Raw genomic sequence first — 16841 nt, 5'->3', positions numbered from 1 at the left:
TAGACATTGATATAACTGCATTGGGGTGAAAAGATTGGTCATATCTTAAAAAGGCATGCTTTTAGATGCTTGTATTATATTTGAAAGATTCTGTGGTTGCTTTTTCTGGCTCACTTAGAAGACTCGTTTCTTAATTGGATTCTTGTTAATAATGTTTGAAGTGATAAATATAATAGTGGTTGTTAGTTTTTGACGTTTACCATTTTTAAGCTTTTACAAGTCTTAACTTTTGTAATTCGTCAGTCTCAACTCTGGCTTTGATCTGAGATGAATTATTATGTTGTTTTGAACTGTTGTCAGATAACCACTGAGGTTGCACTGGTGCTGTTATCTTCCGCAACCATTCTACTCGTTGTCCCTTTTAAGTATATACTTGCCTTTCTTCTCTTTGATTTGTTCACGCGCGAACTTGAGTTCAGAAGGAAAATGGTTGAGAAGTTCATAAATTCTTTGAGGGAGAGATGGGACACTGTGCCTGCAGCCCCTGTAGTTGTATTACCATTTGAAAGTGAAGAATCCAGATCAGAAACAGAAACAAAGGAAATGGTGAACCAAGCAAAACTGGAATGAAGTCAGAACAGTGACAATGTAGGTACAGTGCGATAGTTTTGTTACTAAAGATTTAGTATTAGCTTTAGAGAAAAGAACATGTGATCTCATTGCAATTTTTTTTTTTTTTTTTTCCCTTTTTCTTCCTTTTTTTTTGGTTTTTAGATTCTTTTGTATAGAAATAGAACACTATCTTCTGTTCTTTTTTTACTGTACTATTAGTTTAGTTTATTCATATTACTCGTTTGATCATAAAACACAAAAACTCCATGGAAGGAACACATGGAGTGGAAAAGAACAAAATTTTTATAATGTAAGCATCCATCAGTTTCCCATGCTGCAAAGTCATACTTTTATTATGCTTTAGTATTCACAGAAATTTGTACCTTCATATCCTTCTTAGCACTTTGCATGCACCCCATATTTACCAATGAAACCAGCTGATTTGGAGTTCACCAAGGTAAAAAAAAGTTTTCCAATTTTCCCTTTCATCTTTTTTTGGCATTTATTTTCAGCAGGCTGACTTGTATTTTGGTTATGTTCAGTTTGATGCTATAACTTCCTTATGCTTGTTCCATTTACTGCAAGTTGTTGCAATCAATTCATTTGACATAACAACATCTATAGCACTAGCAAGTGCTTGTCACTAATTTTACTAGAAGACTTTTTTGACTTGTGTTTGCCAATGTGGAAGAAACATTTTCCAGGAAGCTATTTCAGATTTGAACCTGACAGGATTTAGCTTTTGTGAGCTGTTTTTTGTTTTTGTTTTACTTTTTCATTCTCTTTTGTTGATAGAATCTTGCATCTTAGTGCTTCTCTTTACTCAAATGCCTCTCCAGAAGGCAATATTAAGTGTTTTCATATCCATTTGGCCTAGAGGAAATCATGTACACAAAAAACGAGTGAAAAGAATGGTGGACACATCCTTTTACAGCTTCATATGGGTTCCTTTGTACAGAATTTGCTAAAAAATGACCAAAAATTTAAACATCAAGGGTAAAGCAAACATTGGGACCCACCATCCCTGAGAGACTGGTCTTAAGCCCTTTGATTGGTTACAGGCAAGCTGCTTATCATGATATGAGCACACCGTTTGGTTCCTGGATCCAACAACAATAAAGTTTGTGAGAAACACCAATATTGATGGGGGACAAAGATATTACTTAAGAAGAATTTTTTTTTTTTTTGTAATTCAATAATGGGTTGAGGCTGTTTAGCCCAACATCAGCCAAATTAGGGTTAGGATTCTTGTCAATGTCTGTTGAAGTGTTACTTCTCTACTCCAATGGATACAAATTAGAACTAATAAATAAACAGATCTTGTTCTTTGAAGTACAACTCCTCTTCCTTCTTCTCGGTGGTGAGATTCCGCCAAATTTAGCTTCTCTTTGAATTGTGGGACTCAATTTTTTTTCCCCTAAATCAAATATTCTACTTGTTTTTGGAAATTTAATTTCTTTTTTGGTCTTAAATGTGATGTTACCTTGATGCACAGAAGGCTACAATGAAGTCTGCTCCAGAGCAAGTTGTAAGACTGGTAGGGTCGTCAAATGCATAGCTGTATGCTGCTGGGCACACTTTCTTGAAACTCTTGGAGTAGTTTGTAGGTAAACATGTCCCAGGATTTCCATGCATTCCTCTACAACAATACTCATCACTGTCGAACACCTCACATGCACTCCGGCAAGCAATGACCTTTCCATTGGCCTTGAGGGCGAGCTCCGACGGGCAACTTTGCCGTAAATCTCCGTCGCAGCCGACAGTGCTGCAATTGCCTTTACCATTAATAGCTTTGACAATCATAGGCAAATTAAAGCCATCTACAAGGCTAATATCGTAAAAATCGACGTCTCCAAGGCTAAACTCTGCGAGGGAGGCGGGCGGGTTACCCGGGCTTGTGCAATTGAGGGTGGTGCCACAGTCGCCAGTTTGGCATGTGCCGTTACCATTTTTGTCAAAATTGCAGCCTGTTCGAGCCCATATGCGGCCACCCCACCCTGGTGAAGCTGTATAGACAGCAGACTGGCCTGGTTTAAGTGAAAAACCACCGCCATTGAAGTTCTCACCGTGGGTAATTCCGGGCCAAATTGTTTCCTTGCAGTCATTGACTATGGTGAAACTTCTTGTGCTTTCAGACAAATTGACACTCACTTCATACAAAAATGACAAAATGTTAGGTAGCTTTTAAATGAAAGTATGATATGCCTTCAAAAATTTGTGGTCCAACTTTTTTTTTTTATTTATTTATTTTTTTTAGTAAGTAATGCAAATTCATTAAAAGCGCAAAGAAGTATAACCTTAGTATATAGCGATAACTCTTAAAAGGGTAGAGAAAGCAGAACAAAACTCAAAAAAAAAAATTAAGAACATACAAACCATTCCATACTATTCTCCTAGTATAAAGGAATTGGAACATCATCTTCTTTTCACTCTAACATCCAAGTTCCTTCATTTCCTCTCTCGCTCTTTAATACACCACATTAAACACAAAGGACCCAATCTCCACATTTTTAAAGCAATACGGTGGCCCAATTATCTCCTCCAACTCACTAGCAACTCGCTCACCCTACGAGGCATCACCCATGCAACACCAAACACCTAGAAAAGTGCACTCCGTAGTTTTGATGCCACCTCACAATGAAAAAGAAGGTGATCAATAAACTCCTCACTTTTCTTACATATACAACACCAACTCTCAATAATAATCTTTTACTTTCGTAAATTATCCGAAGTTAATAATATTTAACTAAAGCTGCCGTCCACACTAAGAGGGCCACTCTCGAGGGAGCGGTGATGGTCCACAAAAGATTACATGCAAGCTATTGTGTGGTGTTGGGACATTTTCCAAGCATGAATTTGAAAATGCATACAAACTAATCATAGAAGATGAGAGAGAGAGAGAATTAGACCTGATACAATGATAGTGAAGATGAGGAAAGTTGTGAGAAGTACATTGACATGAGAAGCCATCCTCCTATCCTCTGTTTGGCTAAGCTGAGGTGAGCAACATGAAAGTAGATGTTTATATAAAAGAATATACATACAAATATAAGAGAAAAGGAAGAATACGTGTGGGAGTGAGTGAATCTCCAAAGAATGACAGCCCAAAAAAGGTTCCTTGCTTACACAACATAAAATCAAATGATACCTTTCCTCACCTAACGTTATGCATCCCTTCTCTACTTCTCTTTCCACAACATAACAAAGTAATGTCTCTCACTCTACTGTCTTCAGGTCTAAAGTGAAGGACTTCAATGGGGTCACTTGGTAGAAATTTTACGGAGTGTTACTTAGGGGTGTAAATCGCACTATATAGGTAGATAATATCGTTATTCTGCATCTGTATTTACACTTTGTGGAAGATGGATTTTAGTAATCAGCTGCCTATGTAGTGCGGGTTGAATTTGCCCATAAGCATACACGGGTGTGCGGTTTTTTTGTACTAACTGCCCATGACATCTGCTTTGTATTTTAGGCTTCTTTTTTTTTTTTTTTCTTAAATTATTGATTTAATTTATACGGGCTTTTTTTTTAAAAAAAAAAAAAAAACAAATGAGCTTTTTTATATTGGTTTTGGACTAATACACTAGTAAATTGTAATATGAAAATATACCAAAAAAAAAAAAAAAAAGAGCTTTTTTATATGGGTTTTGGACTAAATATACTAGTAAATTGTAATATGAAAATACAAATTGAACTGTAAAGATTGGGCAATACAAGTATTTATAAACAGAATTCTGATATTAAAAAAAAAAAAATCATATATTAATAAATTTTGAGCAATATAAGTAAATTGAAAAAAGACTACAAATGAATTGGCTTCAATTGCCTTGAAATGGTGTTTATAGTGGGATGGTGAACACAAGGTCAAATTAGTGACATTTCAAACCACAAAACCAAATTAGCAAAATGCATGGAGCACACAATACTACATAATCCTTAATTACATAAATATAAAAATTATGTTCTTACATTTCAAATACACATTAAACCTGACCTAGGACACTTATATATATATATATATATATATATATATATATATATAGATGCAGGGGATGAGGGGGAGGTGATAATAGATGCAGAAAATAAGCAGTTGTAAATCAAAGCAATAGAACCGTTCAAGATGGCGGTATGACAATTGATAATCAAAATAAACAACTGAAATTTTAAAAACAGTTGATAAATATGGAAACTCAGAAAACAGATAATCGTTATAGATTATACAGATAAAAACCTTTACAAGAGTAAGCGTTCGGACTTACTGAAGTAAGGATAGAAGAAGAAGAATCTGAAGGGGAATGGCTAGAGTTTCAGAGAACCTCTTAAGTTGCCTCTCCAAATGCCTCTGCCTTACAATGGAGGAGGGGAGCCCGTTATATAGGCTTGAGAAAAGTAAAAACAGTAAATTACAATCATGAGCCGCGTTCATGCGGTCAAAAGTAAACAGTAAAAAGTAAACAATAGTGGCACGTCTGGCGCCAGTCTGAACAGTGAAAGCATCAATCTGGAACAGTAGATTGTCGGCACTGTAGTGTCGGCGGACAAATCTTGAACAGTGAGTGAACAGTGCATCTGAACAGTAATCCTGCGCGTGTCGTCCGGACATGAACAGTAAAAGTGAACAGTGATTTTGCACAGTAACTCCAAGTAGTTATGAACAGTGATCCGTCTAAGATCAAGGAAGACCAAATATTCTGAAACCAGCCGTCCTGGGCAGGCTTTGTTGAATTGAATAACTCTGGCCGTTATGGAGCCAGTCTTGGGAAATCCTGAGAAAACTAGCTGTTTGGAGGGCTAGATTAAAACTGGAAATTGAGGACCGTTAGGGGCCCGAGAATCACATGTCTTCAACCCTGGTTTATTCTTCTTTGTCAAGAGACCCAATAGACTCAAGATAGGTTTGAATCCATTGCTTCTTTTTTGAACAATATTTAGGGACAGGAGGATGAGTAGGTACAGGATATGGCACTATGGCATCATATTTGCGAGTCATCAGTTCAACCTTTTTAACAATGGGACCAATTTTTGGAGACATTGCCCAGGTTTTGCATTGGAACCAGAGTCTTACAATTTGTTCTTGATTTCTGGCATATTTCCATTTGAGAAACCAAGGAATTCTGAATTCTCTGGAAAAATAAAGCATGGGAGAAAAAATGGGGTTGTAATGAGCAATAAAGCCTTTACAAGCAACATGTGAGGAGAAGAGGTGGAAAGCATAAACAAGGGGATCAGGAAGAACATCAAGAGTTAGGCCAAAGTAATCCCACCAATGTTTGAACCAAGGGGGAAGCAGGCTGTTGAAGTCTTCAATGAAAGTAATGAACCACCAATGTTTGGAATCAGAGTTCTGGTAAAGCATGAAGCGAAACCAGGCATTAACATAATCATAATATGAAAAGGAAATAGGAGAATTGGAAGAGGGGAGAAGCTGAGATGGGTGGGAACCCCATTCTTCCGCGGAGATGAATTTGACAATATAGGCAATAGTCCCGACAGTCGTTAGAGGATTGTCTTTTTTGGGAATAGACCTAAACTTGACAGACTTGGTTTTGACCAAGATATCAGTAAAAAATGACAAATCTTTCAGAGGATGTTCAGGTATCCAATGAAATTTATCAGGAAAATAACTATGGGCCAACTGTTCAGGAGTTCTGGAAAGATCCTGAGAGGAAAATAAATATTGAGAAAAGGGAAGAGTGACCCAGGGGAAGGATAAAATAATAGGGTTGGAATTTGGTTCCGTCCGAGAACCAGAGTGGGGATTGGATTCCGTTTGGGAATCCGAAATAGAAGGAAGATAGCTGTAAAAAGCAGAAGAATCTGACTGAACAATTAGTGGGGATTTACCAACCACTGTTGAAGAATGGGTTACAGGTTCTCCAAGAAAATCAAGGGGAATCTGATCAAGAGGGATTGAGGGGCAAGGCCTCAAAACAGGGTTAATTTTTTCCTTTCCCTTGTTGCTGGCCATTGTGGCACTGCAAGAATTCACGGGTAAGAAAATCAGGTATTGAATTGTTTGAGCCTTTGATGTATTCAATATCAAAATCAAAAACACTTAAAATAGCTTGCCATCTGGCAAAAATCTGTTTTGATGCAATATTTTCAACATCTTTTTTCAAAATATATTTAGCAGACTTACAATCAATCCTTAAAAGAAATTTTTGATTGAGTAAATCAGACTGAAATTTGGTAATGCACAAAACAACAGAAAGTATTTCTTTCTTAATAGTACTATAATTAATCTGCGCAGAATTCCAAGATCCAGAATGGAATCGAACAATTTGTTCAGAAGTTTCTGGGTTAGACTCTGATGAAACAACTTGTTTCAGAATACCTCCAAAGCCAATATCGGAGGCGTTAGTATCTACAATCTTGAAAGAATTATCAGAAGGGATGCCAAGACAAGGGAGAGTCTTGACATGAAGTTTGATTTCTTTGACAAGAGAAGTATGGATATCAGTCCAAGGGGGAGGATTGCCTTGCAACCTTTCAAATAAAGGCTTACAATGTTTTCGCAAATCCTTGTAGAAATCAGCAATATAATTCAGAGAACCAAGAAATCTTTGAAGCTGTGATTTCTCAGTGATGACATCAGGGAATTTATCAGCAAATTGAATCGCCCTGTCAATAGGACGAATCTGACCTTTAGAAATATCAAACCCAAGAAATCTGATTTTATCTTGGAAGAGTTTGATCTTTTTGGCAGAAACAACAAGCCCGTTATATCGAATAGTTTCTAGAAACGATTTCAAATGTTTCCAGTGTTCATCGATGGACTTTGAGAAAACAAGAACATCATCAATATAGACAATGGTGAAATGGCTGAATGGGTTGAAAATATCGTTCATGATATTCTGGAACTCACTCGGGGCATTTTTCATACCAAAAGGCATGACATTCCATTCATAGTGACCAAAAGGGGTAGTAAAGGCCGTTTTGTACCTATCACTATCCTTAATTTGAACTTGCCAGAAACCTGACTTTAAATCAAACTTAGAGAAGACAACAGCGTCGTTCAGACGACTGACTAGATCCTTCCTATTGGGGATAGGATACCTAATCCACTCTAAAACATCATTGAGGGGCTTATAGTTAATGACTAACCGTGGAGCACCTCGTTCTAATTCAGCATTTTTCATGACATAAAAAGCAGCACAGGACCAAGGGGACTTACTCTTACGAATAATACCCTTAGCAAGCAAATCAGCAATTTCTTTTTGACAAAATTCTAAAGTTTCGGCATTCATTTGAATAGGCCTAGCTTTAGTAGGAATTTTGTTTTCAGAAAAATCTTTAACATAAGGCAAAGAAACAATATGCTTTTTTCTATGCCAAAAAGCATTAGGAAGGTCAGAACAAACAGAATCAACAATCAAGGTATTGAAAGCAGAAATTTTTGATTGCAAAAGTTCGTCCGAGAGCTGTTCAGCAATCTTCTTATACCTTAATTCTTGTTTGAGGAAATTGAGTTGTTTATGTTTAGCAGAAACTAAATTTAAACAACCGTTATCAGATTCAGTAGCAAAAGGAAATTTAACTTCAAATCCCATCTTAACAGTTGAGACACCTGTGTCATCAATTGTTATGGGGTAAAGCATGGCAATAAAGGGTAAACCAAGAATGACTTTATTAGTCATGTTTTTTACCAAAACAGCAGGGATATGAAAACAAACATTGTTTTGACAAACATGAACATTGTTTAATTCATATTTGATGTTTAACTTTTCTTCACTGGCTGAATGCAGCCGTTCTGTGGATTTTTCAAAATATTTGCTGGGGATTAAACCTTCTTGGATGCAATTCAAATCAGCACCAGAATCAATCAAAGCAACAACATCAAGGGAAAAATCAGGAGAAACAATGATATGCACGTTAGAATGCCATTTGGGAGGAACAACTTTGTTGATTAGATTGACAAAATGAGTTTTATCATAAACAGAGATGGGGAGTTGCTTATTCTTTTTTAAATCAACCATTTCATTCCTGATATTACGAATCTCGTATTTCAAGTCTGAGATTGTAACTGCCTTGGATTTTTGCTTTGAAAATTTTTCCAAAGTTATATCAGGAGATGTTTTAGTATTGCTTTGTTCTTCTTGATTGGTCAGAACCGAACAAGTACTAATACAATTATAGTTGATTCTATTAAGAAGAGCATGCTCAAAATCTTTCGTAGGATTGATAGATCCGTTAAAGATCTTTTGGAGGTTAAATTCCATTTCAATCTTACCCAAGTTTTGCTCTAGAATTCTGATGTTAGAATCAGTGGATTCTTGGGAGGAATTTTTAAAATCAGGAAGAGAAACCTTTTTGGTGGTAAGTTCTTGTTCAACAGAACTAGCACTACCATTAGAAAAATCAGAAAGAAATTTGTCAATTTTCTCAAGGTTTTCTTGAGAAGTTTTTTGATAAGAAAGTTTTGACAAATCTGGGTGAGAAATCAGAGGGTTTTCAAATTGCTCGATGATTCTTCTATCGTTAGTGATAGGGTCCTTATCATGAGTTTTGGAAGGGGAATACTTAACAATCATGTTGTTGACATCAAGAAGAGTGGTTTCAGTAGGAGGATGGGAAGATCTGATTTCAGATTTATCCTCTCTGACAAACTTCTTTTTGACAACGTTCAAATCATTTTCGTCCGGAAAATGTTTTTGGAGAAAGTCAAAAAACAAAATGTGAGTCTGAGACTCGATCATAGCTTCGGCCCATTGGACCTTGATACGATCTCGTTCCTTTGAAGAATATTTGGCACGGTAAGCATGCCGCAACTCACGATTTTCTTTTGAAGAAAAATCTTTGTTCAAAGCAGACCAATCAATGACAGAGAAGAAATCTCTGATATGAGCAGTGATAACATTACACTGATGGGGAAAATCAGAAGGAATAGGAGCAACAAAATCAGAAGCAGAGGGAGAAAGAGATCCACGATCGTCATCCGTCAGTGGATGATTTTTCGTAGAATAAAAAGCAGATGAAACTTGGGAATCAGTGGAAATTCCTTTGAGTTTCAAACCAGGACTAACAGTGGGATGAAGATGAGGAGAATCGTTAAGGGATTCTTCGACATCTTTATCTCTACGACGGAGTCCTTCTGAGGTCGTTGAACCAGCAAAAGAATTCCTTCGTTCGTTAATCAACAGGGGACGTTCAATTCTGTTTGAATATCCCAAATCAGCAAAATTGATTTTAACAGATCCATCCATGTATTGTTGGATGTAATCAAGATTAGAGGCATCGTTAACTACTCGAGAAGGTTTTGCAACACCTTCCAAAAGCCACTCGTTGGGGAGTTCAATCTCAGCCCACCGAATCATTTTTGGGGTTTTAATATGAGCATTCTGAGTAGAGCTCTGAATCAACAGAGTCGATTCGCCAGTATTCTTAATCACAGCACGTGGATCAAGATTTGTTTTCATCAACTTGTAATAAATACGGTAGATGATAGCAACAGGATGGCTACCTTCTTCCATATTATAACCAGATGTGAGAATATTCAGCGTCAGTGCTTTCAGAATATGAACATCGGTTAAACTCAAAGTCATGTTTGGAAAAACATCAAAGTGGATAGGGCCACCAAATAATGAAGACTGAATTAAACTAATAATGCTTGTTTTAAAATCAAGAAAACGAGCATCACGCAAACAAAGCAAGACAGAAGCATTAATACCGAGTCGAGTCAAGGATTTGACTGCAACTTGGACAGAACCAACATGCAAAAATCTGAATTTCTTTGCAAGAGCATCATTAACAAAATGCTTGCTGAACAAGGTAATAGTCTGATTATTACCAGTGACCGGAAAGGTCTGTTCAACAGTTTTGACAGAATATTGAATCTTAAAAGAAGATTGAAACCAAGTAGTATTGTAAACATCCCTAGCGTCCAGCTTGGGAATGTTCCAGTTTTTGAAATCATTATCACCATCAACCAAAATATTTTCGTAGTTGACCACGTCCGGTGGTAAACTGGAATTAGAGCTAACAGAAGAAGTAGATCTCCACATTATGACACACAAACTAAACTCATAATCACTCACTGGGTGAAGTCTTAAAGGATCTCATCCTAGGTACTCACTCGCTGTATAAACAGTCTCTGAATAAAGGCTTCTTCCTAGAATACTAGACTATCTGCACATACCCTTGGCCTAGCCCTTTGGTGAAACTATCCACACATACCCTTCGCCTAGCCCTAAGCTGAAACCAGAACTATTCGCACATACCCTTGGCCTAACCCACAGCTCTTCTTCACGCCCTGACGCCAACTCCAGGCTTAAGCGGGACTTACAGATACCTCGACTACTGTAGTGACGGGGTGGCGAACTACCGTTTCTTACAACAGAGGTGACGGGGTGGTGGACTACCGTTCCAACAAAAGTGACGGGGTGGCAGACTACCGTCTAACACTTAGGATCTCGACACAGAGAAAGGCTAACATGGGGTAAATAAAAAGGAGGAGGCAAAGACTATGCACTCAGGGGGGGAGAAAGAGAGAAGATGTATAATCAAGGCAGCAAAAGACCGACAACTCTCACGGCTCTGATACCAAAAGAGGGCGGTGATACCAAAAGAGGGCGGGGGGTGGAAGCCCAGTATGCATATAGATGCAGGGGATGAGGGGGAGGTGATAATAGATGCAGAAAATAAGCAGTTGTAAATCAAAGCAATAGAACCGTCCAAGATGGCGGTATGACAATTGATAATCAAAATAAACAACTGAAATTTTAAAAACAGTTGATAAATATGGAAACTCAGAAAACAGATAATCGTTATAGATTATACAGATAAAAACCTTTACAGGAGTAATATATATATATATATATATATATATATATATATATATATATATATATACACGTCACGTGATCACTGTTGACATTTTCTTCCCCAAAATGCCCCCACTCTCATCAGATTTTCTTGAACCTCGCGGGGGTAGCTGCCCAGCTCTAGCCGGGTAATTATCCGATGCCCCAGCATACCTTCAAGACAATGTATCCTATTAAATAATTCGGATTCTCAGGCCTGAACATGAAAAATCGAAAATAAAGCAGAACCTGAAAAATCGGTAAACCGACGCCCAGAAAAATCGGCAAGCCGCTACAATAATCGGTAAAAAAAAAAGTTGAACCTAAAAAATTAAAAATTAAAAATTAATCCCTAAAAGGACAAGGAGGGGCAGTAGGAAGGGGAGTGCGATAAGCATTTGCTTATCCTATCCTTGTAGTGAAAATCTTTTTAAGAATATTAAATGGTTCACTTTTAGAGGTGGCCCTTGAGTTCATTTGCTTTTAGTTTAATATGGTATCGATACACCAACGCCCACTGCAGGTTCTTTTGGGCACAGTCCACGTAAATCTTGTTCCCCGCTTGCGATTGCAGGTCTCGGAGCAGCCTCGATGCCGCCACTCCTGTCCGATCCGACCCTTCTCAACGGGATTCTTAACAACGATTTTGAGAGCATTTTAGGAATGATGATGAGGGTGGGGGCATTTTGGAGAAGAAAATGCTAACAGTGATTACATGCGAATCACGTGATGACTGTTCCGTCAATTAAAACGGTTTTGATTGACGAAATTGTTGAATTGCAAAATTTAGAACTTTGAGAGGGTGAATTGTCAAAATTGAAACTTTAGAAGTCGAATTGAAAAAGATTCAAACTTTAGGAGGTAAAGTGCAATTTTTTCATATATATATATATATAGGTATTCTCCTACTGTTATCTAGGTGTTCTCCTTGTCCTAGGTGTATATTTTCTAAAAAAAAAAAGAAATCGGCCATTATTTCTCTCACCTAATTTTTAGAAAATAATATCCACCTAGAACTAAAAGAACACAAAGATAGCACATAACATTCCCCATATATATATATTATGGTTTTCTCTTCCAATTAAATTTGTAACTACCCATAGGCACTACTAGGTGGCATTTTTATTGATATTTAGCTTGAGAAGTGCTAGAGAGCCAAGCAAATGAACCCAGAAAAATTTTCAAACTGACGTGTCAAACCGTGAGTGGCAGACAAAAGAGAGAGAATTGCATTTTTTTAATTTAAAAACCCTTGCCACGTCAGTTTGAAAATTTTTCTAGTTTATTTATTTTGCTTCCTAACACATCTCATTTAGCTATTCTTAATTCCTTTATGACCTACCTTTTTCCAAGATAAACAATAAGGTGTTCATAATTAAAGTGAAAAAAAAAAGAAGAAAAAAAAGAGCATTTCAGCCATATATGATTTATTGTATGATTATTTCTATTTAGACTTTTATATATATATATATATATATATATACGCTGGCTTGCAGACAGGTGATGGTGAGCTAAATGCTCATTGGACAGGTGGTCGGATGGAAGAATGGCCCCATTTATGGTAGAGAGAGAGAGAGAGAGAGAGAGAGTTTACAACAAGTTGTCTTATTTCTCTTTACAGGTCTGTCTTATTTTTCTTAATTTGGCAGAGAATTCTTTCCATTTCTCCTTTAAAAAGTCAACCTTATTTCTAGTTTTTTTAATGAAAAATGCTAAAGGCCCAACTTTTTTGCCCAACAAAAGTTCAACTTTTACCTTTTATTTTTTTTTCTAAAAAAACCAAAATGAAAAATGGAAAAAATGTCTGAAGCAACCCTATCTATTTTTGGCATTTCTTTTATTTAGTATTTTTTTAAAAATGAAAAATAGCATTTTTCTTCATAATAATGACATTTTCTTAAAAAAAAAAGACATTATTATGAAAAAAATACCATTTTTCATTTTAAAAAAAATACCAAATAAAAGAAAGACAAAAAATAGATAGGGTTGCTTTAAACATTTTTTCCATTTTTTATTTTATTTTTTTAAAAAAAAATAAATAAGACAAAAGTTGAACTTTTGTTGGGCAAAAAAGTTGAGTCCCTATCATTCCTCTTTTTTAATAACCCTTTGTTTTGGGTTTACAGTAGATTGAGACCCACGATATATGTACCACAAAGTCAATCCAGCTCCGAACCAAGTGCTAGAAAGAGCTCTATTAATTTTGGCATTAGAACATGAAATTTACATATCCATTATTTATATATCTTCAATAATGCCATGCACGAAGAAAGATTTGATGGAATATTATCAGGAATTAATCTTATAAAAAAAAAATTAAATGTAATTTCATGCCCAATATTTAAGATATGGGAATCTTAGTATTTGTAATCGAGAAATGATAAGTGTTCTCCCAATATATATAAAGCCTGAATGCTAAGTCGAGTACACCCCGACTTTTAAAACAAAGTTGTAAGTGTAATCTCTAACTTCGCACGTGATGCTACTACATCATACATCGGAGATAATAGATCTCACAGCAGAATTTTTTTCTTTTCTTTTAGAAAGATAACCCTCACATAACATATTAGAGCTACTGCATAATCCTTAATTAAATAAATATAAAAATTCTACTATTTATATTATAAGATAATTTGTTAATTATTGTTGTTTCTGTTTGTTTTAAAATTATTTGAGTTACTAATGTGATGCATCATAAATTAGTTGTCTTGTTTGTTTACAATATGTTTTTTTGTTAAAATATATATATATATATATATATATATATATATATATATATATATATGGTTGAAAGTCTAATGGTCGTCTTTGACAGGTTGCCCTTTAGTTCATCTTTTTCTTGAGATTTAGACACAGCTTCACATATAGGCACAGTATTAGGTGGCATTTTTAGTGGTATAAGGTGACCCATATTAATAGAGCTCTTTAGTGTCATCTTTAGTGGCATCTTTTTCTTGAGATTTAGACAGAGCTTCATAGTATTTAATTATTCCTAATTCATTTGTGACCCTATCTTTTCCATTATAAACAATATGGGGAAACTTCACAAATGATTCTTGAACTATAATGCGTTTTGAGAAGACCCTCAAATTTAAAAAACTTTTAATTTCACCCTTTTCATTTTGATGCAATTTATCCCCATCTATCAATTTTTGCCGTTAAACCCTAACAAAAATCCCTAAAAATACCAAATTACCCTTCCATTTTCCTTTTCTCTTAAAACAAAAAAAAAAAAAAAAAATGAAGAAAAAAAAAAGGGGATTATATGGGTCACCTTGTGATTTTTATTTTATTTTTTTATTTTTTTTATATATAATAACTTTATTCTTTTAATTTTTAATTTAAAAATAATATATAAATTTAAAATTTTATAAAAAAAATGACAGGGATATAATGGTCATTTTATTATTTTTTAACGTTTAAAAACTGATAAAGGGGGTACATTGCATTAAATTTAAGAGGGCCTTCTCCAAACGTGTGGTAGAATCTAAAGTGAAATTTTTTCAAACAGTAAAGTGTTAATAATTAAAGCAAAAAAATAGAGCATTTCTGTCCTATATGATTTATTGTTTGCTTATATATATATATATATATATAGCATTAAAAGATGAGAGTTACACGTTGCACATGTCAGACTGTGTTTATGAATCTATGGAAAGGAGAAAGCAAGGGAGAAATAGTCAAATAGGAGAGCATTAATGGTACACATGGTACGTAGCTGCTATTCCTTGCATGATTACTCACATCCACCATTAATTGAAGGCCTGCAGACTGAGAAATCAACTATGAACAAACCACGCGGTGGAGAGAATATGGTGGTGAGGTAAATGTTCCTTGGACAGGTGGTCGGAGGGAAGAATGGTCCAATTTATGGTTAAGAGGGAGAGAGAGAGTTTGCATTTCTCTTTAAAAAGTCAGTCTCATTTTTTTAAAAAAAAATTGGCAGAAAATTCTTTTCATTTCTCCTATAAACGTCAACCTTGTTTTTTTTTATTTTTTTGTTTTTTTTATTTTTTATAATATTAGAGTCTATTTGAGTTTGCGATATTAAAAAGGTTGATCGTTTTAAAATACACACGTTTCATGCAAGAATCAAGCGTATCTACTTCAAAAAAAAAAAAAAAAGCCCAATTTTAAACCGTTATAAAGAAAAGACAACTAATCATGCGATTAAACACATAAATTTCAGCTTAAAACATGAGAAATAAAGACAATTGTTAGGTCTAAGATGAGCTTTATACCTCAAAGTTGGGAGTTTTCCAAGCCTTAGGTTGGTCCTTCCTCTCTCTTGCTCTCGCTCTCTCTATCTCTATCTCCATCTCTTGGGTTGGGAATCAAAAAGTAGACGAAATAGGACCTAGGGTTATCCTAAGCCCTTAAATAAGCATATTTTCCCTGGTGCTTGTAACAAAAAAGATAAGTTACAAGTGCATGCAGACTGTCACGACCGATCCTCTTTTACTGCAAACATGCATGTGTGTCGTGTAGTACTTGATGTTATGAATGCCCAATTAATCTTGAACCAAAGTGATTAATAGGCTCGTTTGGCAACACTTTTTAGGATATTTTTTTGTTATTTAGGAAAAAATTAAAATCATTAGCAAACAACTTCAAACACAAAATACTCACAAACTACTTTCACTTTATGTCGCATGACAACAACAAAAAATATATAATAAGTTTTATCAAATGAGCCCCTTGTACGCTTTCTTGTTGAACCAAAGTGATATTGTTTGCTTGCTGAACCAACATAGGCATGCGCTTCTATCCGCCTTCCTACCTTGTGGAATTAAGCGACCTGGTGATTTGATCGTGACCCTAGCTTTGTGCCCCAATACTCATCCCAGGTTTGATTGTGACCCTAGCTTTGTGCCCCAATACTCATTGCCCCATCCAATTGGTGTGAGTTTTGCACTTGACTCGCCTTACTCATAACAAAAATTAGGCTGAACAAAAAGTGCCCCAACGCTATGTCTATAATAGCCATTGCATAAGTATTATGGTTGAGAAATTTGATTAAAGGTCTCAAAATTGTAGATTTTATAGCTAAGACGACTTATCAAGATTTGTTGCGATAACTTTGCTACAATTTTCTTCTTAAAAATTAGTAAGACTATAGAAGTAGAAACAAGCATAAAGACATGAAAGAAAACATTGAGAAACATGAAGAAATTAATGTTCTTTCCTCATAAGGTACATATTTTGGAAAGACTCATTATGCGAGTGAACATTTAAACGAATAGTTGAAATAAATAAAGTAATGACCATATTGATGTACCCGACATGCACCATAAAAAAATTCATATTTCATGTGGGCCAAGTGAAAAGAAATAAAATATTATCTTGTTATTAAAGTGTGGCCGACATACCATAGGTGATTTAATGTGGTTTTATCGAATAAAAATTTAAGGTTTTTGACAGTTTATTTCAATAACAACACTAGTAATGAAATTATAATTAATATGAACTAAATTCTCTTAAATGCTG

General features: G+C 35.4%; 2 protein-coding genes across 7 annotated transcripts in view; one reads left to right on the top strand and one right to left on the bottom strand.

Moving 5' to 3' along the window:
- The window catches only part of LOC132179465 (chromosome-partitioning protein, putative (DUF639)), a 33221-nt gene extending 31080 nt beyond the window's left edge, over positions 1–2141 (top strand). For 3 of the 6 annotated variants that reach the window (XM_059592220.2, XM_059592199.2, XM_059592242.2), the window contains one exon: positions 301–789. In XM_059592220.2, the coding sequence (XP_059448203.2) occupies positions 301–570 (270 nt within the window). In that variant the 3' untranslated portion in view covers positions 571–789. Of the gene's footprint in view, positions 1–300; positions 790–2047 lie in introns of those variants that run through there. The other 3 variants (XM_059592213.2, XM_059592207.2, XM_059592234.2) reach the window with 3 other exon arrangements.
- On the bottom strand, positions 1274–3806 carry LOC132179513 (pathogenesis-related thaumatin-like protein 3.5). The gene is made up of 3 exons (XM_059592252.2): positions 3462–3806; positions 2036–2702; positions 1274–1652 (listed from the first exon to the last, which is right to left on the bottom strand). Exons 1-3 carry the CDS (start codon positions 3592–3594, stop codon positions 1517–1519), a joined length of 936 nt encoding a protein of 311 aa, XP_059448235.2. The 5' UTR covers positions 3595–3806; the 3' UTR covers positions 1274–1516.
- Between the last annotated feature and the right edge of the window lie 13035 nt (positions 3807–16841).

The sequence above is a fragment of the Corylus avellana genome, chromosome 2 (genome assembly GCF_965113065.1).
Source record: "Corylus avellana chromosome 2, dhCorAvel1.hap1.2, whole genome shotgun sequence".
Classification (NCBI taxonomy): domain Eukaryota; kingdom Viridiplantae; phylum Streptophyta; class Magnoliopsida; order Fagales; family Betulaceae; genus Corylus; species Corylus avellana.
This window is presented reverse-complemented; position numbering and strand designations above follow the sequence as displayed.

What these genes read in the sequence shown, in the direction of transcription:
- LOC132179513 (XM_059592252.2), bottom strand. Translation starts at nt 3,594, where the DNA reads ATGTATATTCTTTTATATAAACATCTACTTTCATGTTGCTCACCTCAG. An exon ending in CTTCACTATCATTGTATCAG is followed by an intron (nt 2,703 to 3,461) that starts GTCTAATTCTCT and finishes TTTTGTATGAAG; the next exon opens with TGAGTGTCAATTTGTCTGAA. An exon ending in GTAGCCTTCTGTGCATCAAG is followed by an intron (nt 1,653 to 2,035) that starts GTAACATCACAT and finishes TGTTGGATCCAG; the next exon opens with GAACCAAACGGTGTGCTCAT.